This window comes from Anopheles coustani, chromosome 3 (genome assembly GCF_943734705.1).
Source record: "Anopheles coustani chromosome 3, idAnoCousDA_361_x.2, whole genome shotgun sequence".
NCBI classification, from domain to species: domain Eukaryota; kingdom Metazoa; phylum Arthropoda; class Insecta; order Diptera; family Culicidae; genus Anopheles; species Anopheles coustani.
In genome coordinates this window covers 41,326,963-41,346,353 of record NC_071288.1, presented here as the reverse complement: position 1 = coordinate 41,346,353, position 19,391 = coordinate 41,326,963, and the positions used below count along the sequence as shown (strand labels likewise).

The following is a 19,391-nucleotide window of genomic DNA, read 5'->3' as shown; positions in this document are numbered from 1 at the left end:
TTCCTGTATGCACCATTAGAGCAATTTTCCTCCTTATTGCACTCTTGTGCTTTGAATCGGTAGTAACTGCGTTCAAGTGCGAAAAAATATGTTAACTTCCCGGGAGACGACTTTAAATCAGCCGTTCTTCAATTTCATACAATTTTGTTTTCGCAAAATGCTGGTTAGTGCCAATTTTCTGTGATACCAGTGCAGTTATTTCGAATCGATGTTTGGCTAGAAACGTGTTTCGGATGTGCGATGATGAATTGACAAAATCAAGCAACGCAATGGTCTTATGCGGTAGTTTGTAATAGATTAAATAGACATGTATAATTTCGTTGGAAAACATACTCTGCTCTGCTTATAAAATAGAAAAAGGTATATAAATCAATTTTTTATATTGTTCATATAGCGAAATAAAAAAAGTCAACTCATCTGTGACGATCCACTCCGTGTGTCCGATCGGTCGATGTCGGTTTAGAATAGTTTTCATGTCTGTTTGCTTCTGCCAACAGGGCAACTGCCAGTGCGACGGTTGTAAAAATCCGTCTTTTTTGCGTCGTACAGCAACGGTGATCTGAGCGCACGCAGTAAGTAGTAATAAGTGACGACTTATTGCTAACATGGTTAAGACATGTTCTTCCTTACGACTACAGTTAAGAAATCTATCATTCACTTTCGTCTTACTAAGGCCATAGTTTTTGTCTGCTTCCGTTCAATGACATTCTATATGCTTCTTGTTTTGCCACATACATCTCTAGCGGAATTACTGGATGCTTTTGAAAATAACGATCGATGGACATAGTTTGTCCGTAAAATAAAACTTTCATACTTTCCTTTCTTCCTTCCTTTTTTGTGATAATAATAATTATTCCTGTTGTTTAGCGTATATCTCCAAAAAATTCATCTCGATCGGTGGAAAGAAGATACGCAACGTAATGCGAAGCATCATCAGAATAATAAAAATATCTTAACATCCTAATTAAGCATATAATAAAACATAACGCCGAGGCCCTAATTTCGTTACGATTTTTCAACCAAAAACTAAGCAACGTTGAAATCAACGGCACGAAACATTTCCAGCTTCTTTCTGGTGTAAAATGAAATGGGATATGATACTATGCGATTTTCTTTTCTATTCCCGAACTAATATTCTTCAGTGCACAATGCGTGGAAAGGCAACGATGGTGACATCTGAGGGGGGGGGGGGGGGGGCATATAAGGGTTTCTTTAACATTTAATTTCTTTCTCGTTGCCATTTCTACACTACCGCGATATCCTGTACTGTATGCATTAAGAAGTCACTTATGTCTAATACTTGTCTCGTTTCGTTACTCGTAAAGTGTTCTCTTGCTACCTAAACAGCCGCCGCAAAATACTATTATATATGTTCCTTAGTACTGAAAAACCGCCACACATCTCCCATCTGCCGTTCTCTAGGACTCGCGTGCCATGTTTGGCACACCAATGTCCCTCCTCCGGGTGACAATGAATAGGGCATTCGGTTTGGCGAAAACTTTTTTTCATTCATTGATCTCCCTTCGGCTCGTTAAAACAAAAATCGTTTTCGAAGATTTGTTAAAACTGACTCTCTTTCCGGAGCACGGTTATAAGTGGTGGTGCCGTAGACGGAAGTGGCGGTGGAATCGAATCGCTTCCGTTCGTACCGTTGGTGGCAGATGCCGCGGTGGTTGTCGTCGTCGTCGTAGAAGAGGTTCGGTTCGTTTCCTTGGTCTCACCGTTTGTAACGTTCGTGCCATGTCTTACGGTTGTGATGATCGATTTTATAATAGCCGAGTTGGATGATTTTTCCGTAGAGTCGCTAAAATGGATTTGAGGATATAGAATAGTTAAGCCCGGTAGAATAGTTTAATAGAATAGTGGTGAAGGGGCACACAATATTTGTAGTGTATATTCAAGCTATATTTAATTGTTCATCTTCTTTTGTTTGGCTGAATCTCTTTTTTTTTCGATCACAATTTAAAAAAACTCAAATTCTTGTTGCATCAATTTCCTTAAACAGATAACAATAACTTACCCAATGCCTTTCAGGTCCTTGATGTTCGAAGAGTTAAGGCTCAAAATGTCGCTATTCTTAGCCGTTGCGGACATTTGGCTCGTATGGGTGCTCAATACTGACAGGCGACCTATTAAAGACAGCCATTATTTTCCATTCACCCACAACGAGCAAGCTAACCAACGCAATTCGTGCATGAACTTACCAACAACTTCTTCGGTGGTCGTGGAACAGAGTGTCGTCGTGGTCGAGTTGAGGTGATCACGCACGGAGTCGATCGTGATGTCCCCAATCGAGCTGGTGATCGTCTCGTTCGCCTTGTTCGGCGACGCATCGTCTCCGCTGCCAACACCATTGCTCAGCCTCGGGTTGGAAGTACCGTTCGTCAGCACCGTCGCACTGCCCGTACTGGCAGCCCTTTCGGCGTTGGACGCGGTGGTAGTGAGTGTGGGCTTTTCGGCGGCCACCTCCCGCTCCGAGGAAGCGTCTTGTTGGTTCTCATTGTCCTGTTCTCGATCGTCGTCTTCTTCCTCGCCGGTCGCATCATCAACCGGTGTTGACCAATCCTCCACCTCGATCATTCCGTTCGGGGATACAATTTTCGTGGCCGATAAGCTGATTCGCTGCACCTCTGAGGACGACATCATGTACAGAGCCTCACCGTGGGCCGTGAAACAAAGGGATGAAATGCCGCTGGAAACAATAAAAAAGAAGAGTGTAGGTTTTTTGGACATCTGTCTACACCTTCCCTTAAGGTACTAGCGCAACACTCCTTACTTTATATCTTCTCGGCGAACCGCAGCGGAGTTCAGCTGTCGACGCAGTTCCGGAACGGTCAACACCAAGCAGTCACCCAGGTTGGTCAAGCAAAGAAGACTGATTTCACAGTGGTTCGTCACATCCGAACCTCCTCCGCTGGCTGCATTGGGCGCATTCGGTTCACCGGTCGTTGCGGTAGCATTGTTATCTGCGGTTGAAGGCTCTGCGGCTGGCGGGGCGGATGGCGATTGCGGTGCCAGTTTGGTGCTTGCCTTCGGGGGGCTGGAATGTGCCAGACTGGACGTCGGAACGGTGCACATGAATGTGGCGAAAGCGATACGCCGGACACGCGCACCTTCGTGAGCAGTTAGCTTGTATTTGTTCAAAGGTTTCAGTTGCGGTAGTGAGAACACTTTGAACTGCTCTTCGGAGGCAATCAGCACGCGGTGCGGCGCTGGTCCCGGTACATTCTGGAACTCTAGTGGAACACCATTCTGAAAAGAAAACAATGTTGTTTTGTGAAACATTAAAAAGTGTACAGGAACAGATTAAAGAGGATAGAAGAAATTATCGTTAATTTGACATTTTTTTGGTTATGCTACAGAAACAAATTGTTCATCAATCGGTCACGCTTTAACTTTTTTCTTTAACTCAAATCTTTGCAAACGAACATGTATGAACACATATTTTCAATAAATCTGAACATCTTTGATGAACAAGTAACAGTGCGAGTAACCATGCCGGACTACAACAGGCATCTTGGATCACCTACTAAATGCTACTCGAAAACCAATGTGAACTGCGCTCAGTGAGCACACAAACGTTTGATGGTATCTTAACCGATGTTACTTACGCTATCAACAACCGCAATGCCAATGATGGGAGCCCGATGTTTCATCTGGATTTCTTTTGCAAGCTTCCCGGTGACCGGTGGCCCCTGCGGAACGACGGCCGGTCCCGTCTCATCGGTTCCGTCTTCCGCCGCAGCTGGAGCAGGTGCCGCCGGCTTCGGTGGCAAATGTAGCACGAACACCGACACACAGCTCGAGTTTGTACCGGCCCACAGGGTCGGAATGTACACGTTCTGGTTGGTGATGAACGTTTGGGCAAAGGTCAGGCAACGGACCATCGAACCCATTCCGTCGTCGACTGGCCGCGCTTCGATCTGGCGTTCGACTGGACGTGTTTCAGCTGCCGATTGTTGCTGCTGAGCACCAGCACCACCACCTCCGGCGGAATTCGGGTTGCCACGGGTGGAGCGTCCCTTGCGCAGTCGACGGAACGATTCGCGAAGTGTTTTTTTGAACGATTTTCGGCGGGACAGCGTTTCCCCGGCACCGGTGAGATCTTACGGGTTGAAAGGAAAAGAAAGAAATGGGAAGATCAACCTTTGCACAACGAACGCAATAGAACGAAGTAGACAGCATGTGTTTCATTATCTTACCATTCGGATTGAGGGTGCACTTGTGCAATACCGGGGTCTGATTCTGATAATCAAACAGCACGAGACCGTGGGCCGTGCCTGCAGCAACCAACGACCATTTGCTCTGCATCGCGATGCAAGTAACGGCGGCCGGTGGCAATACCTGCAGCACGCCCATGAAGTTTACTCCCTCGATGACGGGTGCGTTTTCCTCGAGCAGCTGGCGCTTCACCTTCAGTTGATCGTGTCCCTTCCAGACGAATCCATCACGATCACTCACCAGGTTCATTGTGGTCACTTTCAATGGTGCTGGAGTTTCGTCGCCTGACGAGTCGGACGAGTCGAAGTTTGCCATCACCACGTTGCCCGCCGTACCGGCAATTATCAGTGTGCCCGTCTGGGGGCACAGCTGCACCTTCTTTACGGCTAGGCGCGGGTCGTCCGAATAGGGATCGAACTGTCCCGCCTTACGGAACGGCGGCTCACCATCGTCCAGCTGCTCCGTGGAGCCATTGAGGGCGCTATCAAAGTCGTCACTGTTGTTGAACAGTGGAGCCGTCTTGACGTGCAACAGCGGTGTCAGACAGACGTCGGAACAGTCCCAGAACTTTACTGACCCATCCTCGTGTCCGGTTATGAGCACGTCTCGTTCAACCGACCCACGTTCGTCGTCATCCTTCGGTTCGTTGGGCAGGATACCACCGGTGATCGGCCACGGGTTGCTGCTGTACTCGGCCATCTGATACTCACCGGCTTGCTTGATTTTGGCGTACACATCGGCCGACACCTGCGACACAAGGTGATTACAGGTGACAGCAGACGCGTGCAGCGAGTGCAAGTAGGGTGCGTTGATCTGCGGAAGTGTCTCATCGGTGAGATCGTACGCAACAAGCTCTTCTTCGAGCAAGACCACCAGTACTTCTGCCTGCTCCGGCCGGGCATCATTGAAAGTAACAAAAAAGTCGATCACCTTCGAGGTAAAGTCAAACGCCACCTTTGTGCCATCCTTGCAGTGCACCGACACGCACTGGTGTTCGCCGTAGGCTGAACGAGGCATACCGCCAGAAAAGACGACCAGCTCGCAGCGACCACGGTGGGCACGGATCAGCCGATCGATCGCTTTACACGGGTCCGGACCGTACGGGACGTACTTCTGGTTCTCGGGCGGAATCGGGCTATCCAGATCCCACGTTGCGTACGATCCGTCCGCATGGTACCAGGTGAACTGCGTGCTATCCTGGCCAATGAACAACCCCACACTCTGGCCGTGGCCGGGCGAGATGAACGACTGCTTTACGCTGGCAGACTCCAGATCCCACAGCACCGCAAGGCCACGGTTGTACGCAATCATCAAATGGTTGTGGTTGTTCGGCAACTGCTTCACCGACTCGATCGCACCCGGGTTCAGCCGGTAGGACGTCGGCAGCTGCTCCAGCACCACATCGTGGTAGATGACCGACTCCTTTACGACGAAGTTGCGCACATCGAACTGGTACACGTTGCCACCCTCCGTACCGATCCATACCGTGTCCTTCATGTACGAGCAGCACAGGGAAGAGATTTTCTTCAGCTTCCCATCGAACGCCAGGCTCTTGATGGCCACCAGTAGCGTGCCAGCTGGCTCCCACAGCACCAGCTGGTTCGATGCGGTCAACGAGAGCAGACGGCCGGTACCCGGGATCCATTCGAGCATTTGCACGATCAGATCGGACGGATTGTTGCCCGTCGACGTATGCTGACCGTAGAACTCGACACCGGGTCGGCCGAAAACTTTGATGACGCCACTGTTTGTGCCGATGGCCATCAGCTTGCTCTTCGGGTCGTACGCCACGGCGGATGGTTTGTGTGGGAAGCCATGTTGGGCCGTCTGCAAAGACATGAAGAACCGAGATAAACTATCAATAATACTACGGTAAAACAACGACTATATAAATGCTATATCAGACCGACATGTTTCTACTCGATTTATCTATCGAAAACAGGTATAAATACAAAAGATGTTGTAAAAACTTCGGAATAAAATTATAAATTGTGTATGTTGCAACCTAGGGTATTCCTTCCATATTCCATGCTCCAAATAGTAAATTATGGGTCCCAATATATGATAACCTAGTGGAGATCCCATTTAATAAATTCATCATCAATCCATCATACTGAATTCTTGGTTTTTCGTCAAGCAAATGACAGTAACATGACTTTATTTCCTTCATCATCACATGTCGTACCGGGCTTAACGGGGCACTGCAATGTTTGGCACACCACGTAAAGCTGTTATCTTCGATCGAACTACATCCTCCACATTCGCACCAAATCGATAAAAGTTAATGAACTCATGAATCATCTTAGAACAAAAAAATAGTCTAAATTTACGAACCCTTGAGATGTCTGCCTCAATCACTACACACTACCCATATGGAACCAGCGTGTGTTTGAGGAGCTAACAGGATGATATCACTGTTCGCGCGGAACCTTCATAACTGCGATCGATGCTTGTGTGATATTGGTTTGTTTTTTGTGCATCTTGTTGCGCTACCCCAACTCTAGGCATGTACAGAAAACCATCATTATACGAACATTGATATGATATACGACCGTGAGGAGCTACAAATAATTTGTTTCGCTTTTAGATTATTTTTAAACTCAACCCTAATGGCAATAGCTTTACATGCGTACATTGCCTGATATCTAGGTAAATTGTCCATAGTTTAGCCTTAGCCTTTGTTTATAAAAATAATTGCGTCGAGTGGTGGAAACCCCTGAAGTTGTTGCTTTATCAGTATAGCTATTCCTACACCTTCATGGACATATAAGCGGCCGCAACGACCGCACGAAATGTTGGTTTTGGTGGTTTCCCTTTTTGCCCTTTATCAGCACCGTCAGGGTCAGAAATCATAGCCCCGGCCATGGTGGGTTGTGGTGTGGCAGTGAGGCAAAGGCTATGAGCAAGGCACACAAAACCGGCATATAGCAATTCCATACACACCAGGAAAAAAAAGGGTGCAGGTTTATCACTGTGCAAACAAGGAGAACAGGTGAATCGAATGATAACGGGTCGAATCTGATATCAGTCAGACCGGGTGGGGAACACAACCTGCCCGGTACACTTCAAGCCGGATCGATGATTAAGCCCGGAGTGCTGGAGGAAACCAAAGCTAAACAAAGGGAGGGAAAAAAGGAAACAATCCTACAGACGGTAAGGGGTTGTAGAGTTGTCGCCGCTGATAAGCATACGGATATGTTGCAATCGTTCTTTTTCGCAGTCTGAATCGGGAAGGAAAAGCGTTATAGGAGACTCAGAGACAAGAACAAATTGTAAACAGCCATTTAAAAACGTGAAACTTGAAAAGTAATTTAGCATCCAAACATTTATTTTATTTTCAACTAGGAATATGCTTAAGATTTTCTTGCTGGGCAGGGTGAAGACCGGCACAACGACGATCGACACCCTTGATAGGACGATCATGCTTTTGTCGTTTTTAGAAGTTTTTTTTTCGACACCGACAACGATAAGGCAAACGGTGTTACCTGTTATCTTAAGTAAATACCCTTGAGTTGGAAAAGCGAGGTTGAGCATGATATCATCAAACAACGCCCATTCACACACATGCAGACCTTTTTTTTTGTAAAAATAAATGTTATCTCTCCCTGAAGAGGTGATTTAAAGGAATAATTGTCGTTCCTGGACGGGGTGGTTCCGTAGGGTTGCCAACATTGAAACTGAAACCTGCGTCTAGGAAACCGTGGTGTATGATTTTGCTTTTATTTTGACCCGTTGTCCCCTGCTTGAAATGATTCCTTTCTTTGCCCTTAAAGTGTTTCCGTTATCGATCAGTGCCTATCACGATTTGCGCCACACCAAACCAAACAACGTTTGCAAGCGTCGGGGGCAAGGGCAGCGCCGATGAGGCTAGCAAAGATAGACCCGGTTTTCACCTCGGTTTTTCGCAGTCGCCCCCAGTTGCTGGTCAAGGTGTGGCCAAGCGATGCATAATATGTCTAGCTCGGCTAGAAAGACGTTCCTTCTCCTGAGCGTGATTGGAGTTACCTTAACGGTACTTTCCGCCTTGTGGGGTTGTTGAAAGTCGCAGCACCGACGAGGCCATGTAGCTTTATTTTCCATTCCTTCAAACCATTTTCGATCCATCTTCTCGCAACAGCAGCAACACCAATCCTGCACTAGAGTTCTACCAGGCGGCGCACACACGGGTGGCAATCGTGACATTCAATGGCTTAATGCCGCAATTATGACGGTGGATCGTTTCTGTGTTCCATGATCCTGTACCGGAGGAGACTTACCCCGTGTTGCCTCGGCTACGCTTTGTTAAGTTTCCGCTTTTCTAACATCCATGCAAGCTGGGGCAGTGTTACTAAACCCTTGGTTCACGAAATGCAGCAATTTAGTTGAACATTAGTATTTTATAAATACAAAATAATAATTATAATATATTACATACATTTAAAAAAGAGTCTCGAAGGTTCCGGATAGCCTGATGTTCTAACGCCAAGGACGAAATGTTCAAATAGAAAGCTAATCTTATTTTACAACAATCAAAAACAATACCTCTGATATCTCGGACTTGCTTAAGATTAAATTTACAAATTTTTCGGTCATTATGTTTCATTCTGAAGGTTTCAACATGGTACATACAACATATTGGACTAGGAATTTTTTCAAAGTCATTACTATATTCAGTTTAAAACCGCAATAACAAGCTATGATTGAATATAAACCAAAAAGTTAGCAAAATAATGTTTAAACATATTCCATTAATTTGAAAAGATAATGTTTTCACAAAAAAAATCGTAAAGAAAACGGAATTCCCTCTTTTTGAGTAAGTACTGAGATATTGGATTATATTTTTATATTTGAAAAAATATTTTCAAGCTTTCTTGGGAACACGCCACATTCCAGCTCCATAAACTGGTGTCTTTATCTCTTTCTGGGTCATATTGCGTTGACTTACAAGCACCGCAGTATTTTTACTGAGGAAGAGTGTCATATAAAACGTTGACGAACACTGAATGTAAAGAGTCCGTGCCATTGCTTGATGGGCTCCCTCGGTGCCCTCATTGGCGTCGTTCTGATGACCTTTCTTCTACTCGCGCTATAAAAGCAGAACTTATCTAACGATCTTCGTAGGAAAAGCTCAGTGTTTTGCTTTTGCTCGTTTTCCGCTTGCGCCACTAGACTCTACCTTCGTGCCTCCGCGACTTGCCCCCTTGACATCCAAAGACGATCCGTAGTAATTTAGCTAGCGTTTAAAGCGTTGTAGCACTTCCTTCTCTCCCATTCGCGGGGTGGGGACGCAAAATAGTTTCTCCGTGGTGAAGCCATGACGACACGCGGGAAGACACACGAAGTGAAAAGTACAAAATCAACCGTTAGTCTATGCTGCCTTCAGGTTCAATGTATTTCGAGCACGTTGGATCGGGAGGCGCGCCAACACGTTTCCGCGCGGGCCATCGTCGTTTCGTTCCGGCCGACAGTTACAGAACTCGGGGATACGCCGCTTGAAACATGGAACGATTGAACGGAGAAAGCAAGTCGACGGTTCGGAAAGTCTGTGGTGCTTACGTTTTCGAGAAGCTCTGATTTGCCGCAATCCCGCTGCTCCGTAAAGGCAAAGATCGACACACAATCGACGCCGGGGATGACCGGGTACGTGGGCTTGGCGTGTGGGATGGATGCACACCAAAAAAGAAACCGGCCTACGTAAATCGAACCCGGTGGATGCACAGGCGCAAGGGGGTGGGGGGGGTGTGGGTGTGATCGGGCCGCAAAAAGGGAAGGTTTTTTTTTCGCGGCCATATTTTATATGGCTTACCTTCCCCCTTGGCAGTACACTTTGGTCCAGTGCAGTTCAAGAAGTAAGTTGAGGCGTCAGATGTGTTTAAATTATTGCACCCAGTGTGATGGGTTAACAAGTGTACCCCTTGTTGGCCTTTTTACAAGAAATGGTATTAAACGCTGCCGTTTGTCTACGTGAAAAAAGCGCCACACAACCGCTTGGGAGAACAATTAGATTTATAGGCAGCTATTTGTGGTTGCTTGTGATGGATATTCAGTCGTTTAAATTAGCCAGTTAATTTTATTGTATGTTAAATAATTACATAACTGCCTAATTTTAAACACAAATGAAATATTGTACACAAAATTCCACAATTTTGTTTGACATACATTACTTTTGAACTTCATTAAAAAAAAATATGCGTGTGTAAGATTGTGGGCATTTTTTTCTCACCTATGGTTTGCAATGCAATTATCATAATAGTTATGCATACGAAGATCTAAAATACCGCCGAATCGGCGTTCCTCTCCACGCCAGTCATGCTCATACCTCCGATTATTTTCCGCAAACAACAATCGAGTGTCACTGATGGTGCAACACATACCCAAGGCTGCGAAAGGTTTGTCCCCGCTGACACGCTAGCAGACAACGAAGCCACCAATACCCTCCTGTAGATTAGCGTTATCATGAGAGACACCCTGGCCAAGACTTATCTATTAGTCACCGAGAGGGGGGGCGCAAACTTCGTTCGAGGTGTCCCACAAAAGTGCAACAGGTTAAAACGGCATGCGAAAGGCATTAAAATAGGCGTACAATGCATGCACGCCACGAGTTGTACACGTGTGATGTATTGTGGCTAGGACACACATTTGCCTTCTTCATCATTTCCACTTTGGCATCGGCTTATTCCTCATTCAAGCGCTCAGATAAAGGTCCCTTCCTAATGGAAAACAATACAAATTCACATCATTTGCTGCCAAGTACACGTTTCGAGGTGTACGCACTAATTAAAGCCATTTTTGCGTATTAAAAAGCATGTTTTCATAGCGTTTTCACTATCTTTAGATCAATTTTCATCGGTGGTTCGCGCCGTGTATAATAGCGCGCGTCAATGAGTGTTGTATGCGTTTTTCAAACGGTTATTGTTGTTCTTGCACCCCGGGCCCATGCTTCCATATTAGGACAGGAAGTGAGCAAGTAGGGAGGGGAAGGGAGTGGCATGATGAGATAACAGCCCGGTGCGTAAGTCTTCTATACAAGGCCCGGCCACCCTCCGTTCCGTGAATGCAGGATTTCGCACTGGAATGCGTTGCATGTGTGTCTGTGACGCATTGGGTACGATCATGTGCAACGTGCACCTCTCCATGGTGGACGATGCTGTCCTACGCAACTGGTCATCTCCGGAGCCAGGTCACTGGTGAGAAGCACGACGGCGACGATCAGACCAAAATCATTCTCCCATGTTGACTCACCAAGCACGTGGCAGCAAGTAAGGGTGGTGGTTTCAGGTGAATCAACCGATTTTATTATATCTCGCCATACATGCGGCAGATATCGGTGATCCAAAATCTACACTTGCTGGACGATATTTACCGTTAAAAAATATAAAAAAGGATTAATTATACCCACATACAATGCGTGGGAAAAAAGACGATATGTGGGAAAGATGTTGATACAAGGTTGCTTTACGAACTAAAAAGTACGAGTCAAGTGCAACGTCTCTGGTACTGCCTTTTATTACACATAGAGCAACAGCTTTGTACGAAATAGGATAAGCTTAGGCAAAATGTAAACCCAATTTGCATAGTTCATTCCTCTAAAATCTTTCTGACACCATACACTAGCACAATAAAAAACGTTTGAGTTTAAAACATACAGATTATAAGAAACTAGAAACATCAACAAAGGTTGCTTTAAAGTATTTTTAAAAGTTAAATAAGTGCGAAAAATGTGTCACTCATTTTGCTTCACAAATAAATTTTATGCACCTCTAGCAGCATTAATAAATATCACTAAGTGTAGGTTTGACAATATTGCTCCCATTAAAAACATTTATTTACATTATCTGGAATTGTTGTTTGAATAACTAAAATGAGCATTTATTTTTGGTAGAAACAGGAAATTAAAAAAAACAAGTTGACATAGGGCAAACAAATGTATAAATCTATTGTTTTCTCACGGTATTTGGATTAGTTTGCTCATGTTGGAAAACAAAAAAAAAACTAGAATAGAATTTTATTCCTAAATTTCAAAGAGATTTTCATTGGAGAAGTTAACTTTTTCCTGCGATCACGATACAGTATAGAAATGTTCTTTTATCATAAAGAACTCCATTGTAACGTCTTTTACGCTCCTAAAATGTACGCTGTAATAGTAGAAAAGACCATCCACTCAGCTTTTCCTTGTAGTCTTCTACGATTACGTTTTTCTGCGCGTGCAATATTTTGTTTAAACTAACGTCATAACGTCACTATAGTACGTAACAAGTATTTTTTATCGTTTTTTTTTTTGTCATTTCCTCACCAGTTGCATTTCATTCAACTCTACGTGACGTTCTGGTGAGGCACGCGCGAGGTCAAACCATTTTCCCAGTTAATGTTTAAACCCAAGCCAAGCCAAAACGAAACACACCCGCTCCCCGCTCTTTGCCTTACCGACGGACATTGTGTAGTTATTGTTTTAATGTAAACTTTACTAGAAAAGGGTTCACTTCGGCAAAGCGGCTAGTGAATGGACCATACTAAAACCTACCCCCGGTCGCTTCCGAGCAGTTGCGCCCCTAGGCTACGTTGGTAGGTGAAAACATTCAAAATAAAAAAATAAAACTCGACGTACGTCAACGGCAAAGAAAAGAACTACAACCACCGAAGCCGTTGCCTCCGTAGCTCCCCAACCCCCCCGTCGTTAGGTCGTACAAAATCTCAGAACAGAATCTAAACTTACCCGACGAAATGCAAACAGCTCCTTCTGCAGCTTCTGCCGCTCCGTCGAAGGTTGTTGGCCTTTTCCACGTATAAACTTCAGCATTGTTCTTCCGTCGGCAGGGCGGGGGAGTGAAAGAAGCACTAGCGCTTGGGGCGGGAGGCTGGCTTAGATGTTACCTTTCGCTCAAAACGAAATGCCCGAGGGCCGTCTTCTTCGGTGTCTTCTCCACAAGCCGATCTTTGATGATTTTCTCTTCGACGACTCTAGCGAACCAGCGGCCAGGCCAGCTAGTAGAAACAGCCACACAGCGCTTTTCTATTTCCTTTCAACTTTCGACTCTATCCCCTCCTTCCCGGGCGCTTTCTTCTTTATGGGAGTTGGCTGGCGCGGATCGCGTTCTCGCTATTTATTTCCAACGAACCGTGCTATGAAAAGTGGTTTGGGTTTATCTCAGGTGTGAGTTTCTTCCAGCTCGATACGAAGTGGCGAAGTTCTGCATGGGGATGCCAACGGTTGGTATCAAGCGCTGTATGTTGCGCAAGCGGAAGCTCTGGCCATCGTCTTTTTGCCAGCCACACACTGTTCGCTTGCGGGCACAATCCTGGGAAAATGATTGCGGATTGAAGACAGATTCCTTGGGACGTGCTGGCTAATCTTCTCGTTCCGCGGATCACGAATCAATTTGCTGGCAGTAATTTGGAGCTGAAGCCTTCTGTTTGCTCTTTGCTTCGATCCAACGTAACCATCAAAGTTTTGGCGTGGTGTTGATTTTTTCTTTACTATTTTCCTGGGTAAAAGCTCGAAAAAAGCTCGATCGTCTGAAGGCACGCGGTGGAGAATTTTGTTATTTCGTTGATGATCCGTTTGTTTTGTTTGTACGTTCCACTGGACTGTGAACCCGTAGATGGTATCTGAAATAAACGAAGCAGTAGGAAACATGTTAGTATGTAGCATTGTATTTATTTAGGAGCGTTTCTTCAAGCGAATAACATATCACACTTTTCCATAATCAATCTTATTCCAAACCACGGAGGTTCTGATAATATACGATTGATCGATGTACAGATTTTATATGTCATATGAATTTGAGGTGAATTTAATTGATTGATTATGACGACTATTTCACTTTTTTATCGTTTGGCCTAAAAAAGAAAAATAACGATGTGCAATGTGCACATGCAGCTTTCTCTAGCACAACATCCGTTTGTGTGTAACCTTGTTGCTTGCAAAATAAACAATCGTGTGAAACCGGTGAGAAAGAGACCGGAAACCAGTAAAAAAAAAGCTACACCGAGAAAACATTGCATAACAAATAGTGGCGGAAAACACACAAGACTCCAGTGTGTCGCATCTGGGTGAGGAATTCACTTTTCAAACTTAATGGACGCAGTCGACGAAATTTGTGTAAAAGTTAAGATTCAATACAACACTTCTAGACAACTAAAATAGATTGAATTGACTCGAAACCAAGCCTCATGTATGGTTTGTAAAGGACAATTTCTATTGCATATATTTAAAACAACGATATTGTTTGAAAATACAAATTTGGTTAGCAGAAGGACCAAAGTTGCGGTGGTTCAAATATTATACTATACTATCCGATTTGGGCCGAAGTGCGACGATGACAGATGAAGTTTAAAAAAATCTTTAGTGAAGCAGTTCAATTTTTGCTAAAAAATATATGCATTCAACGTAATATATATGCAGATTGTATAGAGTTAACCAAAAAGACTAGGTTGTGTAACGTTTATAAGAAAAAGCTGTACCGTACAAGAAAATTGTCATTTTTACACAAAAGAGGACGTCAGTCCAAACTATGAAATAATTATAAACAACTGTTGACGACATCAGCCTGAACTGTGAAATAATTCCGTAATTATGATCTTAAGAAAAGTTATGTTCAATGCCGCCAAACATTTCGGTTAAGACAGTATAATTTTACTATATTCCGAGCAGAGATCACCAGCGGAGCTGGTTCTCGAAAAAAATAGAAAACTGAAATTTTAATTTTCGAAGCAATGTGTAAAGAGTGCTGTTTATGCATCACATTCTTTTTTAAAATTAAATTAACTCCGTTAACTGTACCTTAAAACACTGCAGGTTTTTTCCATTTTTAATCCAAAATCAACGCCCTATCATATTTCAGCTAGTTTTACGAAGAAATCAAGATCCGTCCAAACCGGTTAGGCTGTACAAACCGATCGACGATCAGTTTTCTCTACGAGCCAGAGACCACCTCTTTTCTTCCTCCCACCCTCCCCCGTCGCAGAACTGATGATCTGATATACAATTGCGGTACATAATTTGTTTAGAAAATAAACACTTCCTTTGGCGGTGCCAGCGCTCTGGCGGGAAAAGGCGAGAAGGAAGGATACAGCTACATGTGCCGGGACGACGAAACGCCGAATGCTCTTAACGCACACAGCGATGCAGCCACCCCACCCCCTCTCTAACGACTGGATTTGTGTTTTTCCTATTTTTAAAGTGCTCCTCTTTCTAGGGGCAGTCCAGGGGGTGTGTGTTGTGGTGCGCAACGTGCCGGGTGAGGCGATCATATTTCTTTCGATTGCTCTCAAGATCGGGTGATACGAGAGACGTTCCACCGAATGTTGATTCTTGCGTGTGTCATAGGTTTGCGGGAGGCTGCGAGAGGAAGGAGGCGGAACGAGGTTGTGGGTTGGTGAACTTGAAAAATGGAATATGTATGTGATTCCAAACATCGCAAACACTGCCCCAGCATCATATGATGATGATGCCATTTGGAGTTAACGGCAGAACATTGGGATCGCGTACCGATTTTGGTCGGTGCAGCTTCGTTGTTGCTTGGGATGTTGCTCTAACTTTACGAAAAGCATTTTCCTGACTCACGAACCAGCAGGTGGAGGCGCGGGTGGTGATCAGGAATTAGCATCGTTAGCCGAGTTGAAAGAGGCGGCCGAGACGAGGGGGCGTGAGCTGGCGGTGCGAACGGAAAGTCACCCTCATCACACACACCGGGTATAAAGAAAGGTATGACATCATCGGCGACGCAGCACCGACAGAGTCCCATCAACATCATCAAGAAAGTGTACGAGATGTGGCCGGGACGGACGAGAGGAGCAGGTGGAAAGCGACGCGCGGAGAGAAAATAATAAAATGGAAGGTGGTGCTCGATCGATGCACGCAGCGGACGGAGGCAATGCCGGGTGTTAGGAACGTGGCGTACGTGGTTCTGGTGGGCGGATACCCAAAGGTGACAGTTAGGCGGAACCTGAGCATATATCATCGTGCGGCAATCATTAAAGCTGCCGAAGACGACTAAAAAACAGAACAAGACTCGCGCGCGCGTTATCAAACACCAATTGCGAAGATGTCGTGCAGTTTACCTATTTCATTAGATGTTCACAGTTTTTTTTTTGACTGAAATAGGAATCACGATGGGCACGATGGAGCGATCTGTGAGTTTTTCACACAAGCACCACAATGAATTCCCACATGAAATACACTCTTGTTACGAGCGGTAGTTTGCCAAGCCTAATTTAATAAACATAAAATCAGTGCAGGGTCATTAGGAGACAAGGGGAGAAGGAGGTAGAAAAGGAGAAACCAAATAAACTCCGATACATTTGGCCCCAATCCCTATCTGGGGACTACATCAAGAGAAACAGGAAACCGTCATTCCGCAATCCACCCCTATAGTAAGCCTCCCGTGGGGTTTGGCCTGGACTGAACCCGGCTGAATCAAATCCATAAAAGTGCACATAGCCCAAACCTTTCTGCCTCCTCTACCTTTCCACACTGCCGACGACGTTACCACCGCGGTGCCCGGTGGTGCACATGATTCTGCACGGGGAAAAGGTCCTGGGAGCGGCATTTTACGGGCATTCATCAATACTACTGCACTTTTGCATTGCTTAAGCTTCTTTTTGGGGTTTTCCCTTGCTTCCGGCCTTTGGGTGCAATCCGACCGGTCTGCTCAAAATTAAACTCACACAGGCCCAGATGGTATCCTTTTAAAAATGGCTTGCCTATGCTGGTCAACCTTCTACCTGTTTGAAGGGACAGGTATATTTTTACCGTTCCAAACAAACAACAGTTGGTATAGGGCATTTGACGGAAGAAACTGATGGCCTGAACGAAGATCGTATTTTTTGGAGATCTTTCATGTTATCAAAGACACGTGGAACATAGTGATATGTTATCACTTAAATAAAATTATCTAATGTTGTGTAATATAAAAAATTATATTATACCAAAACTACCGAGAATGCATCGATCGGTAAAGTCAAGGCAAATTCATTTGTTGAAATTATAAAACGTTTGAACATTTACAAAACGGACATCCGAGAAATGGAAGACGTAGCTGCAATGTAAAACTTACAGCTCCAAACTAGATTTTCGGGATGTTTAAAAGGGTGACTTTAAAGTCACCACCAAGTTAAATATTCTCGTACAGCAAAATTCGAGTCTCTATTTAAGGGCCGATAAGTTGCCTTTCTCTCCTATGTTTTAGGATCCGATGTTGTTGTTATCTTATCACGAATATGAGGTGGGGTTCCTGCTCAAGCGTTGATATCGCAACTAAAAGTATTTCTGTGCGGACAAACCAACCGATTGCACTTGGGTGAAACGAGTTTACTCAATGTTCATTTTGAAATTGTAGATTTTTTTACAATTAGGTTCAGGTCAGAAAATACGATGGGAGAATCTTGGATAGGTTTGATGTTTTTGTCCAATTTCCGTTCGCTCTCCTACGATCATTGCCGTAAGATCAAATAATCAAATATACAATAATTTGATTAAAAAACAAATTCGTAAATCAATCAAATTGACTGAACAAGCTGAAATTTGTGTTAAGTTCCAAATATGTTTGCAGCTTGGAACGATTTTGTAAAATAAATGTCTTGTTTGTTTTGTTTGTTTAGAAAAGGTTAATCCCCCATATGGAAGTTTGGTCAACTTTTTATGAATCACCGGGTAATGTTCTTGCAATATATAGGATTTTTAAGCAACAGGTGTTCCTGCGGATGTTTTCGTGGCACTTACCTGCACTTAGGCTTCCTCCTTTCTGCTGGCTTCGAAAACAAGTACCAACTGTTTGTCACTATTGAAAAAGTCTTAATTTAACGGAAAAAATATCGCCTGGGAAATAAAAAAAACATATCACAAATCAATCTAACCGCGATGCACTTTTGAAACGTTCACAGTAAAAGATTGACTTCGAGTATAATACATGCTCATTTGCTTCTGTATGTTGGTCACAAGAAATGCTAATGCTCGCTGCAGCTTTATGTGTTTGATGTGTTTCCTTTCCAGTCACGGTTCATAGTTTCCGGTGAGGTAAGTTCTAGGGGTTCCGTGGCGATGCAAAATAAAAAAAACAATGGGCACACACTAGTAAAGAAAACTATAAACACTCGACAACATCCGCCCGACACGGAAACCGGGAAAGCATCGAAAATATGTAGCTTCTTTTATATGCAACAGTACACACAGATGCACGGAACGCACTGGCCGTTGCTGAGGGTTTACCGAACCCGAACGTGCACGCAAAAGCAGCGCACTTCCCGCATCGCAGCAAACGCTAGAAAATCATCCGACGCGCCCGGTTTTTCACGAGTATCTTTGATCGTTTTCTTTAGCTACCACCATGATGATGTGTCGAAGAAGATCAACACCGACCCCACCCCAAGCGCGCATTAGCGTACGGTTGTAGCGGGACAGGGCGGGATAGTGATATAATCGGGCCGCCGCATTAGTCAGTCACCAAACGCCGGAAATGGACACAAACTGCATGATGCCGTAAAGCAATTCTGCCAAACGATGTACGCGAAGTTTTTTAATTCACCGAAATGCAATGAACAACATAAGACTGTTGCTTTTTTATTCCTGGTTAAACAGAGTGGACACTTAGCACACGCGCATGGACATCAGCTTAAGCTTAGGGGCAGCTTCCGCACGTCGGAAGGTAATAAAACAAATCAAGATTTCGTCCTGAGTCACTTTACCACTTTACCGGAGAGAAGTGCTTGGGTTGTTTCGAAGTTTTACACACAGCACAGACCGGTTGGCAAGTTGTTGTCTCAAAAACATTCCATCGCATCACAAATGTTACCTGGCTTCATGACTTCTCTTTGATTCTGTTCTGAATGCTGCTTTTTTAAATGCGGATGCGCAGGAAGTTCCTAAACTATCAAGTTGATCGACAGGATCAAATTAAAAAAAAACTTAAAGCTAAAAGCTATCATGCACAAAAAACTGCTTGCAAAACAACCGCGAGTAAAGCTACCCGCGTTACAAAGAATACAAGCACTACGGCAATTAAACTTTTTACTTCCACTACACTCGAGAGTTCGACACGGTGCACGGTGATTTTGCACAATGCATGGTATTACCAGATGCGGAGGTATATTTGCTCAGAAGCAACTTCCACGAGAACTCGCGTCCGTACTTGGTACCGTCACGTAGAACTATGAAAGTGATGTCGAGCTCGAAGTGCTTGGTACCGTCACGTAGA

At 44.5% G+C, this 19,391-nt stretch overlaps 1 protein-coding gene across 2 annotated transcripts; it reads right to left on the bottom strand.

Moving 5' to 3' along the window:
* Positions 1–275: 275 nt before the first annotated feature.
* LOC131271776 (lethal(2) giant larvae protein) lies at positions 276–19,338 on the bottom strand. 2 transcript variants are annotated; one of them, XM_058273305.1, is made up of 9 exons: positions 19,270–19,338; positions 17,921–18,016; positions 12,914–13,806; positions 4,203–6,048; positions 3,612–4,105; positions 2,777–3,252; positions 2,205–2,692; positions 2,021–2,129; positions 276–1,804 (listed from the first exon to the last, which is right to left on the bottom strand). In XM_058273305.1, exons 3-9 carry the CDS (start codon positions 12,995–12,997, stop codon positions 1,561–1,563), a joined length of 3,741 nt encoding a protein of 1,246 aa, XP_058129288.1. In that variant the 5' UTR covers positions 12,998–13,806; positions 17,921–18,016; positions 19,270–19,338; the 3' UTR covers positions 276–1,560. The 2 variants fall into 2 exon arrangements, with proteins under 2 accessions (XP_058129288.1, XP_058129289.1); XM_058273306.1 differs by lacking the exon at positions 19,270–19,338 and adding an exon at positions 18,891–19,000.
* Positions 19,339–19,391: the final 53 nt, after the last annotated feature.

Excerpts from the sequence above, each read along its gene's own strand:
- LOC131271776 (XM_058273305.1), bottom strand. The coding sequence starts at position 12,997 with ATGCTGAAGTTTATACGTGGAAAAGGCCAACAACCTTCGACGGAGCGG. Across the intron at positions 2,693-2,776 it reads GTTCGCCGAGAAGATATAAA|CGGCATTTCATCCCTTTGTT; the intron begins GTAAGGAGTGTT and ends TATTGTTTCCAG. Across the intron at positions 2,130-2,204 it reads GACCACCGAAGAAGTTGTTG|GTCGCCTGTCAGTATTGAGC; the intron begins GTAAGTTCATGC and ends TGTCTTTAATAG.